This window comes from Pristis pectinata, chromosome 8, assembly GCF_009764475.1.
Source record: "Pristis pectinata isolate sPriPec2 chromosome 8, sPriPec2.1.pri, whole genome shotgun sequence".
NCBI lineage: Eukaryota > Metazoa > Chordata > Chondrichthyes > Rhinopristiformes > Pristidae > Pristis > Pristis pectinata.
This window is the reverse complement of record NC_067412.1, coordinates 87330508-87355882: the sequence shown is the minus strand read 5'-3', so window position 1 is coordinate 87355882 and position 25375 is coordinate 87330508. Positions and strand designations below refer to the sequence as shown.

The following is a 25375-nucleotide window of genomic DNA, read 5'->3' as shown; positions in this document are numbered from 1 at the left end:
AACTTGAAATCAAGATGACTTCTTCCTTTTGTTTTGTGAATTAGCCTTTGATGGAAACATTTCGTATCTCCCTTTCAAATGGTGTGAATAATAGGTGGTGCAAGAAGGAAATGATGTTTGGCTTCATTAATTAGTGCAGTAAATGGTGGGAAGGGGTGATTAAATCCCATAAAACCTATTAAGCCTGTTTTATTTTCTACACAGCTTGGATTGGTGCACTCTCAATGGGGATGATCTTCTTCTGTTCTCCAGTAGTCAGCATTTTCACTGACCGGCTTGGCTGCAGGAAGACAGCAATGGGTGGTGCAACAGTGGCATTTATTGGACTTCTTTCCAGCTCCTTCACAAAGTAAGATGGTATTTATGACATATACACACACACTTACACCTTGAGTTAAATGCTTTATAAAACTGTCTCTTGTTTTGGGGGCCTGATCATCTGGTGTTGATACCTGGTGCCTTGGATGCTGGGGTTTGCTCCTTGATATTGTTTCTACTCTGATTTGTCTCAGCCCAGCATTTGATGTCATGTCCACCAGATCTGATGAATAGCACTTTGTCTTCCATCCACCATGTTTCTATCCCAAAGATTCTTCCTTTCTGAATTCCTCCATCATCTTGGGTCAGGTTAAGTTGATGTCATTTTGTTCATGTAATATCTCACTTTTGAAAGGGTTTCCCAATCCAAGCCACTCTCCATGCAACAGGAATACCGCACACAAAACCAACTATCAAGAATTGCATGGATGTAATTTAATACATAACTTTTATATTTTTTTGATTTGTACCCATGGCTAACCCTGTAGTGATATAATGGCATTGATTGCTCAATGAGGATCAATTATGATAATGAGCCCATTTCTTACATTTTGTATGTCTATTACTGTCCTCTTCAAGTGCTAACTTCAGATAGAGATACAGGTGCTGGAATCTGGAGCAGAAAAAAACAAACTGCTGGAGGAACTCAGCGGGTCAAGCAGCGTCTATGGAAAGAAAGGGATGACCAATGGTTTGGGTCAAGAGCTTGCATCGTGACTGATTGTAGAAGGAAGATAGCTAGTATAAGGCAAAAGCGGATATAATTACTTGATTTGTTCAACTCAACTATCTGAGATTAGCAGGATGATGGTATGAAGATGACAATACATCTTCATACTATTATCCTGCTAATCTCAGATAGTTGAGTTGAACAAATCAAGAAATTATATCTGATTTTGTTAATGTTGGTGAAGTGTCAGACTAATTTCATTGCTAGCATAAAATAATTAAGTCATAAAACTCCTTTTAAAATTAAATACTCAAGTATACAGTTTTGGTATTTGCCTTTGCAGCAGTGTAGTGAAAGTTCACTAGACTGATTTTGAGATGATGCAGTTCGATAAGAAATGGACCTGTAGTCTTTATTGGCCAATGGACTATTGGGGAATCGAGAGTTATGGGGATAAGTCAGCTTGGTGGAATTGTGGCCAGCTATCAGATCAACCACAATCTTATTGATTCAGATAGTCAGTTTAAGGGGCTGTATTGCTTCCTAGTGCTTTTATGTTCTCCTGTCAACAAGAGAAAACAGGATCCTGGAATTCGTGTATCCCGTGTACTGCACATTTCATAACAATGTAGGAAATAGGAGCAGGATGCTTGGAGCCTGCATTCAACAAGATCATTGACTGCTCTTCTACTTCAACACCGTTTTCCTGCCCTATCCTAATATCCCTTGATTCTCCTAATATCTTAAAATGTATTGATGACTGAGCCTCCGTGGCTCTCCATTGTAGAGAATTCCAGGGAACCTCAACCCTTTAAGTGAAGAAATTTCTCCACGTTTCAGTCCCAAGTGGCCTACCCTTTGTTTTGAGGCTTTGACCTGCTGGTTCTGGACTTGTCAACAAGGGGAAACATCCTTCGCAGACATACCCTGTACAAGAACATGACATTAGTTGGCAGAAAGAGTACCAACTGGGCATGTGAAAGATGCGAGCTCAAGGGCTTCAGTGGGTGAATGGTGCTGGTTTAAAATCTACCCCAACAATTAGAATGTGAAGGAATAAGACTTCACATTTGTAAAGTTGGGCTTTCAGGGGCAACGATCTAGAGCAGTAATTAAAGCTTGCAATTAACTTGCACTAGCCCCTACTTTTTTTTTAGAAGGTAATGACAATCTCACACACCCATCATTTAGCTCAATGCCTATTATCCTGGTGAGCTACCTGCAGCACACACTTTGTGGGGGGGAACACAGCAGGGAGCTTCACCATATTCTGCAAACTCCAGATGATTGAGTCTTTATGTACTTTGTAACTGGAAAGCCTTGTCTCCTGTATTCAACTATTCCCATTTATAAGTTTCTATGTCCACATTTATACTGGAAGATGTCCCCATGTAAACTGTAAGGCTGAACTTTGACCTCACCACCACCACTGACACCTCTACAAATGGGGTTTCCATCTGTCTGAAGCTTGTCTTGTGCAGTGGTTAAACTCCAATCATCATTTAGTTATTTAATTTTAGTACAAAATCAAAAAAGATGAAATGAGGATATGATGGCAATATTTTATTTATGAAGGATTTTGATGGACTCTGCTAATAACTGACCACTGTGCCCCAGTATAGCTGGATAATGGATCCATGTACTTCTCTGATTTAAACACTAATTATATTTTGTGATATTAGAGAGCAGCCCATGCAAATACAACTGCACGGTAGCACATACTTCATGCTTCTAGCAGTATAAAGTAGTATCTCTTTCTAACTTCCCACAAACAGTGTTAGCTCTTGTTAGGGTCATTTAGCAGGGTTTCCCATCAGTCAGCATCAATTCCAAATGTCTTTATATCTTGCTTTCATCATTGTTGTGAAATTTGTGGTGTAGTGTTGTTGTGTCCTTTGATAGTTCCCCATGTAGCATGTCCTTGGGTGGATGACCACCTGCCAATCAGTTCAGATTACCTAATTAGTGCAATAATTTCTGTTTGAATAGGGCTGTGGCAATTGGTAAATATACCTTTCATGCTACCAAGGCAGAGTTCTTCAATCTTGGCATTTGATATTGAATGTGCGGTGTAAGCAGTACAGATGGAGACTAGTTAATATTTTGCCTTGTTGTGCATAAGTCGCCTGTGTTTCCCTACCATACACGAGAGTGCTAAATACACAAGCTGTGTATACTAGCTGGCAAGCTATAGTTATTTTATGCTCTTTTAGTTTGCCTCTTCAAACATGTATTTTACCTTGGGACCTGATAAATCACAGACTTTTGTATTTTTAAATAAAAAATATGCAGGATTATCATTTTCACATCAGCAATAAAAACAACTTGTTGATTAAGTTACTTTTCTGATACAAACACTAAGTTCTTTATCTAGTGAACAGTTGTGAATACTTTAGGAACCTGGGTGGTCAAACATAAAGAGTGACTAATGGATTTAGTGCAGCTCCCTACCCTAGAACAAGTTTTCTTTATGCTGATGGTGAAAGCAAGAGTCAAACAAGCTCTTGAAAAGCGATCTCTAATTTCCTGTAATAGTTTTCATCGAGGTTAGAAGGACAGCGTCCTCAGGAATTGAGCACTTTCCTAATTAATCTTTGCCTTGAATCATTGCAGGTTAAGAGTTTCCCATCTTTTATGTAGTTGCTCTCTTCCCTGAATGTCTTTAAACGCACAGATCAGGAATATTGAGAAATTTTTAAAGACTGTAGGGACAAGAACATATCCTTGCTTCATGCCACTCTTCATTTTGAGACTGTCTGAAGTAACCCATCAATCTGACTGTGGCCTTCATGTTGTCAGAGAAAGAGCATACAAGACTTAATCGATCTGTTGGTTTATCTAGGACAGCAAATAAAGCAGCTCCATTGATAGCATTGAGTGCTTTGGATAAATCCCCAAAAGCAATGTAAAATGATCTACTTTGGTCTCTACATTTCTGTTGCAGTTGATGCGGAGGGAACATTGTGTCCGAGTTGCTCTCCCGACCCTGAATTCACACTGCGATTCAATATAGATGGGATCCAACCACAATGAATCTCAGTGTAGATGCATCGAAGTGACCTTTATTAAAGATTTTCTCACTGCACTTCATGGTGAGATACCTCTGAGGTTGCTACAAGCTCCCTTGTCTCCTTTATTTTTAGATAATAATAATGACCACATCACACCAGTGGTACCTTGTACCCCTTCCAGCATTTAAGTAGCAATTGACAGACATGGTCAATTTTCATTCCCAGATTTAAGGATTTCTGCTGGAAGACCATCTTTTCCAGAAGCTTTGCCACATAATAGAGAACTGTTTGCCTTGCTTAGTTCTTGTACAGTTGGTTCCATATCCAACTTTTCTGTGACCTACACAGTTGGTGTTTGGACCAGTGATTTGTTTGTGTTGGTAATTTCCTGCAGTAAACTCTGTATGATGTGTAACCTAATGGGATTTCTGCTTGCTTCCAGCTGTAATGGCTTTGCCACTGCGTAATTTGAAAGAATCAGACTGGCTTATTTGCATTCCTAGAAAAGAGAGATGCCCAGCAATCCTGCTGAGTCTTGTATGCTCTTTCCATAGCAACATGAAGGCCATTGTTCTGTGCTGTAAATTCTGTGTGTGCATTTACATAGCAGTCCGGGATGTCTGAAAGAGAAGCCAGGGCCAATTCAAAGAAAAGCTTTACTATAAATTCTACCTGGTACAATGGGGCTGGTCTGAGCACTGAATGAATGTTTAGGGTGTGTCTGGTCTGTCTATGATCTAATTGAATCCTCGTAATCCACAGATGGAGTAAAATGAAATGATCTGGTCTGAGCTACTGTGTGACTCAGATGCACTTCCCCAGTTGTGTGAAGATGAATTGAAACACATTGTGATAAGATCAGAAGTGCATAGTAGTTACTCTATTTCAGACAATTCAGACAATACACATTCCACTCTGTGTAATTTAATCTTAATTCAGTCTCGAAACATTTATAATTGGCATATCATGTGTGTTGAGCCTTTTGGTTGACTTGTCTTTGGTTTTACTGAAAATTATCAAAAGACCTCTCTCTTATCAGCATTTTCTCTTGGCCACTGGCCCACACTACTCTGCATCCAATATAAAATCTGATTGCCTCTTGATTCTTGATGCTTTTCTTTTGGTTCCCAATTGTGGCTGGAGAGGTAGGGAATGGGTGACGGTTGGGGAAGGGAATTTCAGTTTGAGTGGTGAGTTTGAGCAAGTAAATACAATGACGCATATTGATTGCAGTGATGATCACTTCTGCCTTTTTCTTTTTCTTTCTCTTGGGATCGAGGTTCCACTCTTCCTTCCACTCTGATTCTGTGATTCAGAAGTGATTTATGTTGCCAAAGTGGGAAGCATAGACACTTCAACAGAAGTGCCAGATGGGAGTAGGTGAGAGAATAGCTAGTAAGGTGGTGTACTCTTTGCGCTGCTCATGCTGGTTTCTATAGCATGGACTCAAGGTTTTCATTCCTTCTCCACTTTGAGCAGTCATGTGCCAGGGATTCCCAAGAATCAGAGGAGAGGTTGCATTTCTTCAAGGAATAAGGTACCCCATGCAAGGCTTATTGAGAAAGTAAGGAGACATGGGATCCAAGGGGACATTGCAATGTGGATCCGGAACTGGCTGGCCCACAGAAGGCAAAGAGTGGTTGTTGAAGGGTCATATTCTCAATGGAGGTCGGTGACCAGTGGTGTACCTCAGGGATCTGTTCTGGGACTCTAACTCTTTGTGATTTTTATAAATGACCTGGATGAGGAAGTGGAGGGGTGGGTTAGTAAGTTTGCGGATGACACAAAGGTTGGGTGTGTTGTGGATAGTATAGAGGGCTGTCAGAGGTTACAGCGGGACATAGATGGGATGCAAAGTTGGGCTGAGAAGTGGCAGATGCAGTTCAACCCAGATAAGTGTGAAGTGGTTCATTTTGGTAGGTCAAATATGATGGCAGGATATAGTCTTAATGGTAGGACTCTTGGCATTGTGGAGGGTCAGAGGGATCTTGGGGTCCAAGTCCATAGGACGCTCAAAGCGGCTGTGCAGGTTGACTGTGTGGTTAGGAAGGCATATGGTGTATTGTCCTTCATCAATCGTGGAATTGAATTTAGGAGCCGGGAGGTATTGTTGCAGCTATATAGGTCCCTGGTCAGACCCCACTTGAAGTAATGTGCTCAGTTCTGGTCGCCTCACTACAGGAAGGATGTGGAAGCCATAGAAAGGGTGCAGAGGAGATTTACAAGGATGCTGCCTGGAATGCGGAGCATGCCTTATGAAAACAGGTTGAGGGAACTCGGCCTATTCTCCTTGGAGCGAAGAAGGATGTGGGGGGGACCTGATAGAGGTATATAAGATGATGAGAGGCATTGATCGGGTGGATAGTCAGAGGCTTTTCCCCAGGGCTGAAATGGTGGCCACAAGAGGACATATGTTTAAGGTGCTGGGGAGTAGGTATAGAGGAAATGTTGGGTAAGCTTTTTACTCAGAGAGTGGTGAGTGTGTGAAATGGGCTGCCGGCAACGGTGGTGGAGGTGGATGCGATAGGGTCTTTTAAGAGACTGTTGGATAGGTACATGGATCTGAGAAAAATAGAGGGCTATGGGTAAGCCTAGTAATTTCTAGGGTAGGGACATGTTCGGCACAGCTTTGTGGGCCAAAGGGCCTGAATTGTGCTGTAGGTTTTTCTATGTTTCTATGAATCTTTAAGCACATCCTTGAGTAATTTTCCCTGTCTGCCAGATAATCTCTTCCTGTAACAAAGCTCTGAATAGAGTATTTCAGTAACCTTGTGTCAGGCATGCAGGGGACATGGTCTGCCTAATGGAGTTGATGACTGTAGCTGTGACCTCAATGCTATGGATGTTGGCCTAGGAGAACATACTGATGTTGGTTCACTTAACCTTTCAATGAACTGGAGAATTTTGCAGAGGCAGGATTGGAAGTATCTCTCCAGTGCCTTGAGATGTCTGCAGTAGGTAGTTCACGTTTCTAAAGCATGAAAGGTGCCAGTGATCACTGCAGCCTGGTAGGCTGAGTTTTGCTCCAAGTCTGGGGTGTGGATCATCAAATCAATAAAAGGTACTAATTTGTAGTAATTGTCACAGGTACCAAGATACAGTGATAACCTTTGTTTTGCATTCCATCCAGACAGATCATTTCACAATATTGAGGTAGTACAAAGAGAAGAGCAATAACAAAATGCAAAATATAGTGTTACAGATACAGAGAAAGTGCAGGGCATGTTGACAAGGTACAAGGGCCATAACAAGGTAGATCAAGAGTTCATCTCTATCATACAAGAAGTCCATTCAAGAATCTTGTAACAGCAAGATAGAAGCTGTACTTGAACCTGGTGGTGTGTGTTTTCAAGCTTTTGTATCTTCTGCCTGATGAAAGGGGGGGAGAAGAGAGAACGTCTAGGGTGGGAGGGGTCTTTTGATTATGTTGGCTGCTTTCCCAAAGTAGTGGGAAGTGTAGACAGAGTCAATAGTGGGGAGGCTGGTTTTTGTGATAGACCGGATTGTTCACAACTCACTGCAATTTCTTGCCATCTTGGGCAGAGCAGTTGCCATACCAAGCTGTGATGCATCCATATAGAATGTTTTCTATGGAGCATCAGGGGACATGCCAAATTTCCTTGGCCTTCTGAGGAAGTAGAGGCGCTGGTGAGCTTTCTTGGCCAGGGCGCATACTCCATCCTGCTTCCTGAAGCCAATGACCTGCTCTTTTGTTTTGCTGATATTGAGGGAAAGGTTGTTGTCTTGACACCATGTCACTAGGCTCTCTATCTCCTTCCTGTACTCTGTCTCATCATTGTTTGAGATTTGGCTCACTATGGTGGTGTTATCTGTAAAGTTATACATGGAGTTGAAGCAGAATCTGGCCACACAGTCATGAGTGTATAGGGAGTAGAGTAGTGGGCTGAGGACACAGCCTTGCAGGGCACCAGTGAGGATAATCGTGGCAGAGGTGTTGCTGCCTATCCTTACTGATTGTCAGGATTGGTCAGGAAGTCAAGGATCCAGTTGCAAAGGGAGGTGTTGAGTCTCAGGTCTAGGAGCTTGGAGATGAATTTGTTTGGAATATGGATTTGAAGGCAGAGTTATATTCAATAAATAGGAGTCTAACACAGGTTTCTTTACTGTCCAGATGATCCAGAAATGAGTATAGGGCCAGGGAGATGGCACCTACCGTGGACCTGTTTTAGTGGTAGGTGAATTGCAGTTGGTCAGGGTTGTTTGGGATGCTGGGGTTGATGTGTGCCATGACCGGCTTTTGAAGCATTCAGTGATGGTGGATGTCAGAGCCACTAGGCGGTAGTCATTAAGGCACGTTACCTTATTTTTCTTTAGCACTGAAATGATAGTGGTCTTAAAGTAGGTGGGAACTTCAGATTGGGGTAGGGAGAGGTTAAAGATATCTGCGAATATTCCTGCCAGCTGATCTACACAGGATCTGAGGACATTGGCCGCGGACTCCATCCAGGCCAAACACTTTCCACTGGTTCACTCTCAGGAAGGCTGATCTGATGTCTGCAATGCTGACTGTGGGTACAGGTGCGTTGGAGACTGTTGGGGCAGGTTGTGATATCTTATTGCCCTTCTGTTCAAAACATGCCTAGAATTCATTGACCTCATCGAGGATGGATGTGTTGTTATCAACAATACTGCCCAATATTGTTTTGTAGCCTGTTATAGCATATAAGCCCTGACGGCTGGTCTGGGACTCTATTTTGGTCTGGTATTGTCTCTTGGCATCCCTGATAGCTTTACAAAGGTTGTACCTCTAGTTCCTGTGTAGGACAGGGTCACCCAATTTGATTGCCGCAGACCTGGACTTCAGTAGGGAATGGATCTCGCTGTTTTGGTGCATTGAAAGCAGTGGTAAATTTCATCAACAATGCCTGCCTTCAGTGAGAGGGGCTCCCAAGATATGACAAGTGGTCCACATTTTCCATTGTCGTGCCAAGAACCTTTATTGTTGGAAGGCAGTGTTGCACAGCATGATGAGACTAGTAAAGGTCATACAGATGTTGATGGCAATGTCCATTCTTATTGATGGCTCAGTGAACGAGTTGATGATGACTTGGATTTCAACCTCCAATATCACACAAACACAACCATTGCCTGTGTACCACTGCTCAACTACTGATGTCTGGGTGATCCTGGTCCTGGAGTGTAATTGCTGTAGGTTGAACACTTTCCCACTAGATCTGAAGAATAGATTCACTCCTGCAAGAGGTGAGGTGCAATTTTCTGGTGAGAAAGCTCGAGGAAAGAGTTCGAGCAATGACACAGCCAGCCAGTCTGCACTGAGATTGGATTGGTTGTAGCCCTGTTGGTTAGGATTGTGACTTGCATGCCTTAATTAAGCAAATGTAAGGTGGAGAGGAATTTCTGTGGGCAGCTGAATTTCAAAAGAATGCTTCACCATTCCTACCTGGTTGATGGAGCCAAAGGCTTTCCTGAGGTCAAAAATGACCTCGAACAGTGGTTCCAGCTGCTCCCTGCATTTTTCTTGTTGGGCAGTAAAACCCTGTCCACTGTGCTTTGAGACGGACAGAATCTACACTGCAGTTTGGGGAGCAGCTGTCTGACCACCGAGAAGGCAGTTGAAGAGGACCCCAAGTGATGACTTTCCCTGTGGCATACAGGAGGGAAACCCCTCTGTAGTTTTTTATTAATTTAAAAATAAACTTTATTCATAACTATATATATACAGTGGCATGCAAAAGTTTGGGCACCCCTGGTCAAAATTTCTGTTACTGTGAATAGTTAAGTGAGTAGAAGATGAATTGATCTCCAAAAGTCATAAAGTTAAAGATGAAACATTCTTTTCAACATTTTAAGCAAGATTAGTGTATTATTTTTGTTTTGTACAATCTTAGAGTGAAAAAAGGAAAGGAGCACCATTGCAAAAGTTTGGGCACCCCAAGAGATTTGAGCTCTCAGATAACTTTTACCAAGTTCTCAGACCTTCATTAGCTCGTTAGGGCTATGGCTTGTTCACAGTCATCGTTAGGAAAGGCCAGGTGATGCAAATTTCAAAGCTCTATAAATACCCTGACTCCTCAAACCTTGTCCCAACAATCAGCAGCCATGGGCTCCTCTAAGCAGCTGCCTAGCACTCTTAAAATTAAAATAAATGATGCCCACAAAGCAGGAGAAGTTCTATAAGAAGATAGCAAAGCGTTTTCAGGTAGCTGTTTCCTCAGTTTGTAATGTAATTAAGAAATGGCAGTTAACAGGAACGATGGAGGTCAAGTTGAGGTCTGGAAGACCAAGAAAACTTTCCGAGAGAACTGCTCGTAGGATTGCTAGAAAGGCAAATCAAAACCCCCATATGACTGCAAAAGACCTTCAGGAAGATTTAGCAGACCCTGGAGTGGTGGTGGTATGAAAGAGACTCTTTCAGTAGGTCATCAGCAAATTGACATGCGCAATACAATTCAGGATCTTGATTCCGAACCAGTTCACACTGAAGCTTACTGCAACAAATATGATTATATTATTTTTGTTTTCTAAGATGGCATAGTTAGGCCGCTAAGTATTGCTAATTAATAGCTTGTTGCTGTTATTCATTATGCATTTGCTATTTGATGAAATGGTTGGTAGTTTGTGGTATGAATTATGGTAATTTGACTGCTAATCCCTGTACTGGCTGAAACTGAGGAAGCTGACACCAGGGATCTGAAGCACAAGGGCAAAGGTTTGAGGATTGAGCCTCATAGCCCACCTGTTGATGAACTAGACATGGAACAGGTAAAGGCACATCTAATTGATTGGATCGAGAATGCGACTTAAAGGATTGGTGATGATGACCCATTAAACCATAGGAATTGGTATATGTGGGTGGCAAGGGGGCAAAGTTTTTAAAATAAGAAGCAATAGTCTACTCTTTTGGCTAAAATAAACTGAACCCATGGAGATTTTTTTTCATTATACCTCCCTGTACCATCTAGTGGCTGTTGTCCAGTTTGTGTAATTACCATCAAAATCGCCAAAGGGAGATTGTAGTAAATGTTGATTGTGTGCACCAACCACATTTAAAACATTGCGCAAGAACATTTTTTTTCCTTTTGCTCTTGATGCAAATTTAAATGATGATTTGACTTGAGTGATGAGGAGACACTGAAGTTTTCATAATACAAAAATAACTCTTTTCAAAAAATAATGTTGTGCTTTTCCAGTTTAACAAGTACATTTTGTTAGATTCAAGTAAACTCTGTTTTGCAGCAGCTGCACAACATATTCTGCTTCTGAACTATGATTCCACACAAGTCAATTCACATTCGCAAAAGTGAATGTTGGGAGCTGTGTTCAATATACATCCATGTGCTGATGTCAGGGGATGATTTTCTTCTCATGGTACCTCATAAGTTGCATCTTGATGCATATTACTGTTCACAGTTGAACTGTCAAAAGAATCTGTTGACTGATTTTCAACTTACGAACTTTTCATCTGGGCAACCAAAGACAGATTCTACCCTTGGTTAAGAACAAATTTCAAATACATACCCTTCCCACATTCCATGTAATTTGCATTAACACTTGAGATATTTAAGAGCAAAGAAGTCTCCATAAATGTGAGAATGAATTGGAGTATGGTAAAAAGAAATCTGTCGTTTTTCAAATGAAAGAATTCACCTTTGAGATCATTTGGTACATTTAAACCAGAGGCAGGAACAATAAAAAAAAGTCACTTATTCAGTTCTCTAAAACAAGACTACATGCAAAAGGAAGCAGTTGAATCCAGCACATCAGTGAACAAGCTGACTGACCAGCCTATTTACTCTAATTACTCAAATGCCAAGTTCTTTGTACATTCCTTTGAAGAATTTTCTTTCTCTTGGTTATATCCTCCAGCTGTTAGCAGGGGTTGATTTCCCTTAGAGGGTGGTGTTGGACCACTTTGAATCACTGTGGTCCATGTACTTTTTGACACAATGCTGGGGCTGCATTTTATTCCAGCTTCTGACTTGCTTGTGTAACCACTTTGTGTATTAGATGGGTGAGATTCCTGCGGGGTGTTGATGATGGGGGACTTAGCGATGGTGATACTGTGATGGTAGGTGGATAGACTCTTAGTAGAACTGGTCATTGCCTGGCACCTGTGGTGTTACTAATCACTTCTTGGTCCATGGCTGAAAGTCGGGCAAGCCTTATTGCATCCAGGCAGGGACCGCTTCATTATCTGAGGTATTCTGAATGGAAATGAATATTGTACAATCATCAGCAAACAATCGCGCATCTGTCAATGATGAACAGAAGGCCATTGATGAAGCAGCTGAATATCGCTAGGTTTGGCACTCTGCCCCAAGGAGCTCCCACAGTGATGTCTTGGAACTGAGATGATCGACCTCCAATCATCATAACCATCTTCATTTTTGAAAGGCATGGCTCCAGCAGCTTGTAAATCAGACGACTGTGCAGGCAGGAGGAGTGGTGGGAGGTGAGCAGCAGTGTTAGGTTTGATGAGACTGCAGGCTCAGCCCTGTTAATGGTCAGGAGACTTCACAACAATGACCAGCACCATCTCTATGGGGTTAGTTTGTGCAGGGACACCTGTCCACTTCCAGCTGATTCTTGTTGTGACAGGTTAAGAACATAGAACATTACAGCACAGTACAGGCCCTTCGGCCCACGATGTTGTGCTGACATTTTATCCTGCTCTAAGATCTATCTAACCCTTCCCTCCCACATAGCCCTCCATTTCTCTGTCATCCATGTGTCTGTCTAAGAGTCTTTTAAATATCCCTAATGTATCTGCCTCTACAACCTCTGCTGGCAGTGCGTTCCACGCACCTGCCACTCTGTGTGTGTATATATTTAAAAAAAACTTGCCTCTGACATCCCCCCCCCCCCCCCCATACCTTCCTCCAATCACCTTAAAATTATGCTCCCACGTGTTAGCCATTTTCACCCTGGGAAAAAGTCTGACTGTCCATTCAATCTATGCCTCTTATCATCTTGTACACCTCTATCAAGTCACCTCTCATCCTCCTCCGCTCCAAAGAAAAAAGCCCTAGCTCACTCAACCTATCCTCATAAGACATGCTCTCCAATCCAGGCAGCATCCTGGTAAATCTCCTCTGCACTCTCTCTAAAGCTTCCACATCCTTCCTATAATGAGGCGACCAGAACTGAACACAGTACTCTAAGTGTGGTCCAACTACAGTTCTATAGAGCTGCAACATTACTTCGCGGCTCTTGAACTCAATACCCTGACTAATGAAGGCCAACACACCATACATCTTTTTAACCCCATCAATCCATGCAGCAACCTTGAGGGATCTATGGACGTGGACCCCAAGATCCTTCTGTTCCTCCACACTGCTAAAAGTCCTGCCATTAACCTTGCATTCTGCCTTCAAATTCAATCTTCCAAAGTGTATCACTTCACACTTTTCTGGGTTGAATGCCATCTGCCACTTCTTAGCCCAGTTCTGCATCCCATCAATGTCCTGTTGTAATCGACAGCAACCTTCTACACTATCCACAACACCACTAACCTTCGTGTCATCTGCAAACTTACTAACCAACCCTTCCACATCCTCATCCAAGTCATTTATAAAAATCACAGAGCAGGGGTGCCAGAACAGATCCCTGTGGAACACCACTGGTCACCGACCTTCAGTCAGAATATGCTTCATCTACCAGCACCCTCTGTCTTCTATAGCCAATTCTGAATCCACACAGCCAAGCTTCCCTGGATCCCATGCCTCCTGACTTTCTGAATGAGCCTTCTATGAGGAACTTTATACTAAAATCCATGTACACCACATCCACTGCTCCACCTTCATCAATGTGCTTTGTCACAGCCTCAAAGAATTCAATCAGGCTCGTGAGGCACTACCTGCCCCTCTCAAAGCCATGCTGACTGTCCCTAATCAGACTATGCTTCTCCAAATGCCCATAAATTCTGCCTCTAAGAATCTTCTCCAATAATTTGCCCACCACTGAATTAAGACTAACTCGTCTGTAATTCCCAGGGTTATCCTTACTCCCTTTCTTAAACAAAGGAACAACATTTGCCACCCTCCAATCATCTGGCACTACTCCTGTGGCTAATGAGGATGCAAAGATCATCACCAAAGGTGCAGAAATCTCTTCCCTCACTTCCCATAATAACCTTGGATATATCCCACCCAGCCCCAATGACTTATCTATCCTAATGTTTTTCAAGAGTTCCAGCACATTCTCTTTCCTCACATCGACATGACCTAACCTATCAGCCTGTTGTACGCCATGCTCACAAATGTCAAGGTCTCTCCCACTGGTGAATACTGAAGCAAAGTATTCATTAAGGACCTCCCCTACCTCTTCCAACTCCAAACACATGTTTCCTCTTTTATCCTTGATCGACCCTACCCTCACTCTCATCATCCTCCTATTCTTCACGTGTAGAAAGCCTTGGGGTTTTCCTTAATCCTACTCACCAAGGCCTTCTCATGCCCCCTTCTAGCTCTCCCAAGTCCATTCTTAAGCTCCCTCCTGGCTACTTTATAACTCTCCAGAGCCCTGTCTGATCCATGCTTTCTAAACCTTGGGTAAGCTTCTTTCTTCCTCTTGATAAGATATTCTATGTCTCTTGTCAACCATGGTTCCTTCACTCTACCATCCTTACCCTGCCTCAATGGGACAAACCTGTCCAGAACCCCATGCAAGTACTCCCTAAACAACCTCCACATTTCCATTGTGCAATTCCCCAAGAACATCTGTTCCCAATTTATGCTCCCAAGTTCCTGCCTAATAGCATCATAATTCCCTCTCTCCCAATTAAATGCTTTCCCATATCGTCTGCTCCTATCCCCCTCCAAGGCTACGGTAAAGGTTATGGTCACTGTCACCAAAATGGTCTCCCACCGAGAGATCTGAAACTTGATCAGGCTCATTGCCTAGTACCAGATCCAGTATGGCCTCTCCTCTAGTCGGCCTATCCACATACCGTGTCAGGAATCCTTCCTGTGTACACTGAGCAAACTCTGCCCCATCTATCCCCTTTACTCTAAGGAGGTGCCAATCAATATTAGGGAAGTTGAAATCACCCATGACAACAACCCTGTTATTTTTGCACCTCAGAAATCTGCCTCCCAATCTGCTCCTCAGCATCTCTGCTGCTATTGGGGGGTGGGAGGGTGTTGGTGGGGGTCAGTAGAATACTCCCAATAGAGTGATCACTCCCTTCCTGTTTCTGACTTCCATCCACACTGACTCACTGACCTTGACAACTGATTCTTGTGACCTTGTAGCCAAATCCTCAAGGCTTGGCTCCTGCCATTGGATATCTGCTTCCACTGCCTCTGAGCATGTGTGCAGTGGACCCCCCTAACTCACCCTTTCCTTTTCAGACCTGTCAAGTTCAGCACCTTGCTTGGTCTCACAGTACATGTCTAAAATTCTATGACAACTATCAGTGCCCTGCAGACCTCATATTCACATCCCTCCAATGTCAACATGGTTGATGTACAGGCTCATCACTTGATTCCATAAAACAGTAACCTTACACTTGACAGACTGCACTGTGATCTAGTACAGTGGAAGGGCCTCTTCTTTTAACTGCAGTACAAAGTTTTATTTCACTATTGCCTCAATAATGAATGTAGCTGATGTAGCAACACATTCATTAGCTGTGTAAACAAAATACTCTAGGTTAGCAGCCAGCAGGAGATTTAAGCTTTTCTTTCTCTTCCCCCCCCCCCCCCCCTCCCCACCCCCCCCCCCCTCCCCCAAGCAGGCCTCTTGCGCACACTGTACCTCAGACTATAAACCACTTCACTGACCTATTTTGTTTTTCTAAGGTTCTTTGTAGAGTTTTAACTCCTGGTTACCAGGAAGGTTTGGAATTCACTTTGCCTCTTAAAATAAATCTGTTCTTTTATTTTTATTGCTGCCTTAAAATTTACATGGATACTGAGTAAGTTTAACTGTTTAAACTGCACAGATCTTTTAGATGAGGTGGGGACATTTCCTACTTTGTGTTCTCCAGATTTGCTTTTCACTTGCACTAATATCTTGGACGCAATATAAAGAGAAACTGATACAATACAAGTGCCGTGTGCTGATGCAAGCACATTTAATTATTTAACCTCCTGTATTGCCTGCTGTACAACTGAACCTGCCATTCAAAGTCGGGAAAGAATTTTGTCCTTGTGCTGCTAGTCTTGGAATATGACCATATTCCAGGAGCTGACACTTGGGTGAGATAGAAGCAATGGAAAGGGGGCACAAGGGATCTGCTGAGATTTTACTAGACAGCAAGGTGTAGAATGGAGGACAAGTGTGAGAGGTTGGGTCTGCTTTGCACTGTGGGCTGGAGGTTAAGTGGCCATTGCAAGTTGCCTCTATTTGTAGGTGAGTGGTAGAATCTAGAAGGAGTTGATGGAAATATTAGAATAATGAAAAGGGATTAGCACTTGATGGTTGGTGCGGACTTGGTTGGACAAAGAACCTGTTTCTGTGCTCCATGGCTCTGACACTAAAAGTTACTGGTGTTAAAGGTGATCAGCAGAAACAAAGAGCTTTAACATTCTGCATACTACTTCATAAAGTGTGCACTAAATTGCTGTGGCTCTTCACAAACCATTTCTGTGAAATGGTCTTTTGTGCAATACATCATTGGTAGCTCGATTTTTGTACAAGTTAGGCCATCTTCTCATGAGCCAGTTATGGTGCAGTTCCCATTAAATTGCTAGTTCCCCTCATTTACATTTTCCTTCACTCTACCTGTAATCCCTGTGGCTGCCAGCCTAAACATGTAATGTGCATTGTTAGCAAGGTACACCAAGCAGTTTTGATTTAAAGACAGGTTAAAATTTCAGATAGGTTCTTATGTTAGCACTGGTCAGGGTCACAGATGGTCTGCTGACCTGTCTTTTATACTTCAATGCTTATTTCATATTCAAACATATATCATTCTCTTTTTACTTCAAACATGAAATTTCCTTCCTTATACATTTTCTTAAACATCAAACACCAGCATTACTGGCTCTGGTTTGGACACCTTACTGAATGTCAACATCTGATCTCGGCCTCTAACTGCTTCGAGCCCATTACTGGTTACTTAACCTGCCCACAATCGTGGTACACTGCCTTCCCAACTTAATTGAATAGTGAATGGATTCTTCATTTTGTAATTAGATGCCAAACAGCTTTAATTGCCAGTCCAATATCTTTAGATTTCTTTTTATTGTTCATGTGATTTTTCTCTTGGGCTGCTCATCACAGTGTTCTGGAGATAACTCATTACATCCTGTGGTCTCCATGACAACCCTAGAGGGTTGACCATAGAACAATATTTCTATTGGAATAGATTAAGCAGAAGAATGAAGTGTGCTTGTGGCCTACTCAGATCTATAATTCTATAAGTGGATATGTGGGCTTCACAAAACATTTGAAGTGTCAAATCAACGGGTTACAAATTTGTATTTAGGTGCAGAATTACAATAGATCCAAACCAGAAACTGGAGGCTCACTTGAGACTGGGCCTTGAGTTTCATTAGCATATTACCGATAAACAATTGAGGAGCCTGCAGGTGTAAATAGGACCAATTCAGGCCAGGAACCTCCCCAGTAGTGGCTTGTGAATGGGGAGATTGCGATGTGCTGCTCAGGACATGGGACACTAACTGCCACAATTCCTGGCTCCACATGAGCTCCATAAAAGCTTATTCTTTATGATTTTGCCACGGCAGTCCGTGGAAAACCAGAATCCAGACTGATCAATACAGATCAGTTTTGCAGAGGGCCCACATACATGCATTAATGTTCTTATACCAAGGGCTAAGTGTTTGCTTAAGACAACTCTACAGATATTGAGATGTTGTTCAAGGCTAATCAGATGGCAGATGTGTTCCAGATGCTTTCAAGTCAAGATATAGCCTAACAAGATTAAGTTTTGATCCCACTAATTGCCTGAGAAATGGACTAAAATAGAGTCCATTTTCTCAGCCAGTAAACGGATATCTCTAATCTCAACTCACTTGAATTTTTTTTGCCACTAATAGGTTATCAGTAACCTGCCAAGAAACTGCACCCAATGGTTGCCCTTTATTATTAAAAACAAAATAGCACTGGTGTATTTCACAGACATCCCACCCACTTGAGTCTTGCCTCAAGAGTCCCATTTACGGCTGACATTTATGCAACAGTTTAACTTAATGGTTGCAGTAACCAGGCCAGTGCCTTGCGAATCAACACTATTCAGATTAGCAAATCAAACTGCCAGTTTGAACAAAGGATTGACTGCATTCTTTTTTGGGATTTCCAGTTTAAACACTTTTAAGATTAATGTTCAAAATGCCCCCATCGTATTTTGGTGCTTACAATTCATTGCCGTGATCAGTCTCCCAGACAGGTACATAAAGGAGAAATGTATTTATGTAGGTCACAGAGATGGAATTGTAGTACAGTCTGGTAAACTAAATGTCAGTGAGTTTGAGCTAGTGCCAGGGACAGTGACGTAATTGATGTTTGGTCACATGTTTCATGCCTGAGCCCTCAGTGTCCCTCCAGCATTCTGGACAGCATTTTGCATTTTTAAAAAGGAACTAGAAACATCCCACTGAGGTGATTGTTTTCTAGGTGAAAACCATAGAATGTCATAGCTCAGAAGAAGGACGTTTTTCTACCATGCTATGCTGTCTCCAGTAGAGAAGTGCAATTAGTCCCAGTCCCCTGCTCTTTCCCCAGAGCCCTGTTAATATTTTCCCATCATATACGGATCAATTTCTTGCTAAAAAGAGGGAACTTTGCAATTATATCATGTCCAGCCTTGACACAGTGCCAGCAAGTCACATTCTTTCACGTAATCCACTTTCTCTGATAATCTATGCTTGGTGCAGAGCCGTTTGATATTTATCTGGGGAAATATACTCACTGAGTTCTTTTCCTGCACACTCAGATGATTCATTTGGCTGCATGTGCTTGTTCTGGCTCTTTGAAGGAGCTAACTAATTAGTCCTATTTCCCTACTCTTCCCTGAATATTCCGATGTTTTGCTCTTCAACTACTTTATCCAATTAAGTGTTGAAAGTTATCTGTATTTTTCTTCTTCCATCATCCTTTTCAATTAGAGCAGCTATATCATGTGAGCAGGATGTTTATATATTAAAAAAAATTTTGTCATGATGCTTCTGGTTGCTTTGCCAACCACCTTAAGTTGGCATAGTTTTGTCTTAGTCCAACAGAATCCTTTAACAACTGCACACAGTGGGAGGAGGGCTGCCATATGAAGACAAGGCTTTCTAGCTGTACTTCCTCCTCACCGAGACTTGGAGTTCAAGTTTATTGTCATGGGCATATACACCCAGGTTATAAACGCCATGAAAATTAGCTTTTTTGAAGCAGCAGCACAACGTGACAAATATAAATTACATAAAGTTAACATAAATTATACATAGCTTATGCCACACAATAAACAAAAATAACATAACAGTATTAGTGCAAGTTGAGGGAAATATAGTCCAAGGTGGAATTAGGGTTTTTCAGGTCGGTTTAAGAACCTGATGGCAGTGGGGAAAAAGCTGTGGTTGAACCTTGAGGTGTGGGTCTTCAGGCTCCTGTATCTCCTGCCTGATAGCAGCAATGAGAAGAGAGCATGGCCCAGATGGTGGGGGTCCTTAACGATGGATGTCGCCTTCCTGAGGCATCACCTCTTGTCGATATCCTCACTGGTGGGGAGAGCTGTACCTGTGATGGAACTGGCTGAGTCCACCACTCTCAGTAGCCTCTCGCATTCCTGTGCATTGTAGTTCCCATACCAGGACGTGATGCAACCAGTCAGATTGCTCTCTGGGGTACATTTGTAGAAATTTGTCAGAGTCTTCGATAACATGCTGAATCTCCTTAAACTTCCAAGAAAGTGGAAATGCTAAAGCACCATAGTTGCATCTCAGTGCTGGGCCCAGGATAGATCCCCCAAGATGTTGACACCCAGGAACTTGAAGCTGCTTTTTGCGGGCTGCTGTTTAGTAGGTACCTGTCCTCTCCCATCTCTCCCAATCAGCCTTTCTTTAGGTGCCCCTTCACTATAACTTCTGGTTATATAATTGTGAGGGGATCATCACATTCAAGTCCAATAATGTAGCTACTGGATATCCACTCGTACCTGTAGCGAAAGCTGAGATGTGGTCTTTATTACACAAACATCTGCACTGCTACCTCAACTGACCTGGCATTGTTTTCAAAGTAATGTCATTGCTTAAGAGAGATCTTTATTTCTTTCTGCCTCCCAGTGCAAATGGCTCAGGCACACCCTGTAATTAATAGAGCAAAACTCCTCTTAGTTTCACTTCAACCATGTCTCCTTAATTGATCCCTAGGCAGGCAGCCTGTAACCATCCCACTTGAACATCCACACCGTTCAAAATTTGACCAAAAAGCTTTAATTGTAATCTGCATTGTGTGGTTTCACCAAGGACAGAGAGTAATGTCATTTAAAATCTATCTAGAAAAGGCAGTGAATTTAAAAAGGCATGAAGAATGTTTTCTCTTTGCGGCTGTATACAGGAAGAGTCAGTCAGAAACGGCTTCACTCATTTTAGGGGGAAAATTATTGGCCAGAACTTTCTAGGAAACGGTGGGAATTCTGTACAGAATTGCCGGCATCTCTCAGTACTGGTGCAGCCAAATTTGGGATGTCCATGTGGACACTGCAGTTCTGCATCTGCTGGCTGGTCTCTGCCTGTGATTTCCCCAGTGCATCCAGGATCAGTCTCAAGGCAGCAGCGGGGCATAAGCTTGTTGCAATTTACCAGCAGTTACACTGGGAACCTGCCTGTCCATCTGTGGCACGTTAGACCTGGTGCAGGAACAGCGAGTCCATGTATGTGAAGGGAGGGGAGCTGCTGGGATGAGAGCTCATAAGTTTGTTCACGTTTTGTGTTTGAAACAGTTGTAGCGGTTGGTGTAACGCTATTACAGCGCCTGTGACCCGGGTTAAATTCCGGCCGCTGTCTGTAAGGAGTTTGTACGTTCTCCCCATGTCTGTGTGGGTTTCTTCCGGGTGCTCTGGTTTCTTACCACATTCCAAGGACATACGGGTTAGGAAGTTGTGGGCATGCTATGTTGGCGCCGGAAGCGTTGCAACACTTGCGGGCTGCCCCCAGAATATTCCATGCAAAAAGATGCATTTCACTGTGTGTTTTTGACGTACATGTGACTAATAAAGGTATCTTATCTTAATTCAAATTCTTTAATTTGTTTAAAAGAACTTGTGATTTTATTTTAATGTTTAGCATATATTAATTTTTCAAATGTATTGTTTCAGTAGTTTTTGAATGTCATTCATCCTCAAAGTACTTAATGGGTACACTCTGTTACAAACCAGACAAAAGAAACACACTGAGTCATGATTCAGTGTTAAAAACTACTCTATTAATAACTACTTATGATAATAAGAAAAATAAAAGTAAAAATGTTGGTATGTTAGAAGTAAAAATGTTAAACCTTGAACATTAACCCCAAAACTAAACTCTTCGTGTGTGTGTGTGTGTGTGTGTGTGTGTGTGTGTATGTGTGTGTGTATGTGTGTGTGTGGCAAAGTCCCAAACTCCAAGTCCAAGAATGGTTCTTAAAGTTCACTTCAGCAAGCCATAAGGTGAAACATGAGCAAAGGCTTCTTCAACAACCACCGTTGTCTGAAGATAAAACGTAGATGTAGAGAGAACATAGAGAGAGTAATTACGAAATCCAAATGTTCCACGATGGAACCCAAACGACACCTCAGTGTTTACTCGGTAGTGACTTCCTCACCCCGAAAAGCATCCGAATCGTGGCCGTCTACACAAATACCTGTTTCCTTTTACAGGTCATCAACAAAGTGAACTCCACCGGATTACTTCCAATTTCCATACGTGGATTGCAGTGACAGACACAGTTACTTAATGGTATTACTTAATGCCTGCCACTCTGCAGAGTGGTGCTGTGCTCATTCGGGATAAATTCAGGGAGTAAGTCAACATCGTTGGATCTGGAAAAGCTAAATCACTCCATCTCCTGCTTCTTGGGCAATCCCTCAGGATCAAGGATAATGTGCTTGCAGTCCAGTTTTGTGGGCCCTGAGGTGACCGATGAGGAGAATGTGGGAATCACAAGTCTGTGATTCCCCTTCCAGAGATGTGTCGGGTGCCACCTGACAGGGCAGGTGGGTGGGCTGTTCATGAGGTGGTGCGGTCCTTCGATCATTCACTATGCTGGCACCCAGTGGCTGGAAGTGAAGGTTCTGTGTCTTGGTTGTGATTTCACACTGATTTGTTTTATGGACATATGGATTTTTGTTATTGTTTGTGTTGAATATCCTTCACATTTTTGTATAAGTAAAGCAATGAGCTGAATGGACTAAGTGATGATTTTGGAATGCAGACAAGATAAATTTATTAGTCACATGTACATCAAAACACACATTGAAATGCATCTTTTGCGTAGTGTTCTGGGGGCAGCCCGCAAGTGTCGCCACGCTTCCGGTGCCAACATAGCATGCCCACAACTTACTAACCCGTACGTCTTTGGAATGTGGGAGGAAACCAGAGCACCCAGAGGAAACCCACACAGACACGGGGAGAGCGTACAAACTCCTTACAGACAGCGGCTGGAATTGAACCTGGATCGCTGGCGCTGTAATAGCGTTACACTAACTGCTACACTACCGTGTTGTACCATACAATATCATGACTGGAATACAAACGGGTGGGCCTTCTGAATGTTTTCATAACTTTATGTTTAGCCACAGTATTTTAATCTACATAATTACAAAAGACTTGAACCTATTGGATATGTCCAAAGCTGAAACTCCTCCAGTGCTACCACTTAATCCCAACACATGCCTCACTCGTGTTGTTGCTCTCTGCCATGTCTGAAGCTCAGGCTCCAGGAACCAGGCTAAGCACAGGTTCCACAATCACAGTAGTTCCTGATTTGCTTACCTACCATAAATCACCTATCCTGTTGTTTCAGTCATAATTTATTTACTAATTAACTCATTCGTCAAACACCGTATAACTTTTAGTTAGAATTTTGTTGAGAATCTGGTTTTAAGGTATCAATTTTACTAATTATTTTTGCTCTGGATTATAATTTTTAATGAACTCTTTTAAGATGGAGAGAAAAATAGAAGAAAAAATTACAATCTCCAGCCATTAACCTTGCTGGAATACCATGCGCTGTTTTTATTCCCTCTCTTTCATACTCTTGGGTTTCCGCCACCGGTGCATCTTATTAATTCAACCCTGATTTTTCTTTTAAAGACACTCTGCCCATTTCTAACCACCGCATTCTGTTGTGAAAGCACTTGGCTGAAATGCAGACTCTGTGGAAAAGTGAGAATACAAGAAACTGATAGCAGTAACTAGTAGTAAAACCAGTTCTAACTGGTCACCTAATTATTTAAGAAGCTATCACTTGGCAAATGGCTTGTTTACTAAATCTTCCAAATTCCTAAAATGAGCCATCTCAACGTGGATCTCCGTGGAAGACCATATCACAGGTTGACCGTATCCAGATTGACTATTTTCCCTTACCCTTTGACTTCTGGTAATAAACTGCCCTCTCTGACTAGCAACCTGCCTGTTGGAGCCCACAGCTTGCTGGGGGGTGTTTAGATAAGGCCCATTGCTAAGTCCGAGTCTGTAATCAGACCACAGCAGACATTTTGGACCCTTTAAATTCCATCTTTTCAGTTCTCTTTTATTGCATGATCCATTACCTTTTTATATGGCATCAAATCAACCATTGTGCAATCTAAACACAACCTGCTGTGCTTTTTGTTTATACAGGCTCTTCAAACATTGAGCAACAAACAATCTGCTGGAGGAACTCAGCAGGCTGAGCGGCATCTGTGTGGGTGGGGTGGGTGGAAGAAGAATTGTTGACCTTTCTGGTCAAAACCCTGTATCACTAGAGCAATTTACTTGGAAATCTCTGCTGACTGGTTCCAGCTATGTCTTCCCAAGTGTATCTCAGTAATTTTGACCTGAATTATAAATTTTATTGGTTATCAAAAATTGTCTCCTGTATTAAGGAGGTTTGTTGCATTTGCCACTTGCACTGCTGTGACATGATATTAGAGAGTGGTAGCCAGAGTCTGTTCTACCTTTCCACTATTTTCCTCCAGCCTGTGAAATAATAACCCCCACTAACTGTTTGACTTCACATTAAACAAATGGCCCTGTGCTCAGTGGCATTTACAAGAGTGAGAAGTGACATTGGTTGAAACATGTTATCCCGAAAGGATTTGACACAAGGTAGATACCAAGAAGTTGGAGAGTATCAAACTAGTGACCTTTGTTACGGACTCAGTGAAAGTCCCTTTAAGATAGAGAGTGTGTGTGTATGTGTGTGTGGGGCGTGCTTACGTCAATAGAAGATAAAGGACGTAATGACGTTGTTGAAGAAGGCAGAAGAAGAAGGAGAGAGAGAGAGAAGGGAGAGAGACACCAGCCTGCTTGTTTTCTCTATCGATGGATGAGAAACAATAACTGTGTTTGCCACTGAAATCCATGTATGGAAGTTGGAAGTAATCCGGTGGAGTTCACTTTGTTGCTGACCTGTAGAGGGAAACAGGTATTTGTGTGTGGACGACCACGGTTCGGATGCTTTTCGGGGTGAGGAAGTCACTACCGAGTAAACACTGAAGTGTCGTTTGGGTTCCATCGTGGAACATTTGGATTTCGTGTACTCTCTCTAAGTTTTTCTACATCTACATCTTATCTTCAGACAACGGTGGTTGTTGAAGAAGCCCTTGCTCATGTTTCACCTTATGGCTTGCGGAACTGAACTTTAAGAACCATTCAGGAACTGGGAGTTTTGGACTTTGTCACACACACACACACACGAAGAGTTTAGTTTTGGGGTTAACGTTCGAGGTTTAACATTCTTGAATTCTAACATACTAACTTTTTTTTAACTTTTATTTTACGTATTATCATAAGTAGTGATTAATAAAATAGTTTTTAACACTGAATCATGCTCAGTGTGTTTCTTTTGTTGCTGGTTTGTGACAAAATTGGGGGCTCGTCCGGGATAGTTCCCAAGGTTAATGAGATTCGTCCGGGATCCAACCCGAAGGTTAACGAGTGTCGTCTGGGATCGTTCCCCAGATTGACGAGATTTGTTCGGGATTCAATCCAAAGATTTTTGAGGGAGGTCTGATAAATTCTTTTTAATTGGCTTGTGTGTGTGGAAACCAGCAGCAATGGATATTAAGGCATTTTTGGAGTCACCAACCCAAAAGGGATTGGAGGTGGCGAAAAAGGATGATTTGATAAAGATTGCTACAAGGCTAAACCTTACAGAAGTAAAGCAGTCTATGAGAAAGGCAGATATTCAGAGACTGATAGCTGGCCATTATGTGGAAAAGAAGGTGTTTGAGAAGGAAGTGTTAAAACAGTTTCCTGGC

General features: G+C 42.3%; 1 protein-coding gene across 2 annotated transcripts in view; it reads left to right on the top strand.

Annotated features, from left to right (window-relative positions):
• Positions 1-25375, top strand: part of LOC127573054 (monocarboxylate transporter 8-like) — an 81849-nt gene that overhangs the window by 23476 nt on the left and 32998 nt on the right. For both annotated transcript variants that reach the window (XM_052020853.1, XM_052020852.1), the window contains exon 2: positions 205-349. In XM_052020853.1, the coding sequence (XP_051876813.1) occupies positions 205-349 (145 nt within the window). The remainder of the gene's footprint in view (positions 1-204; positions 350-25375) is intronic.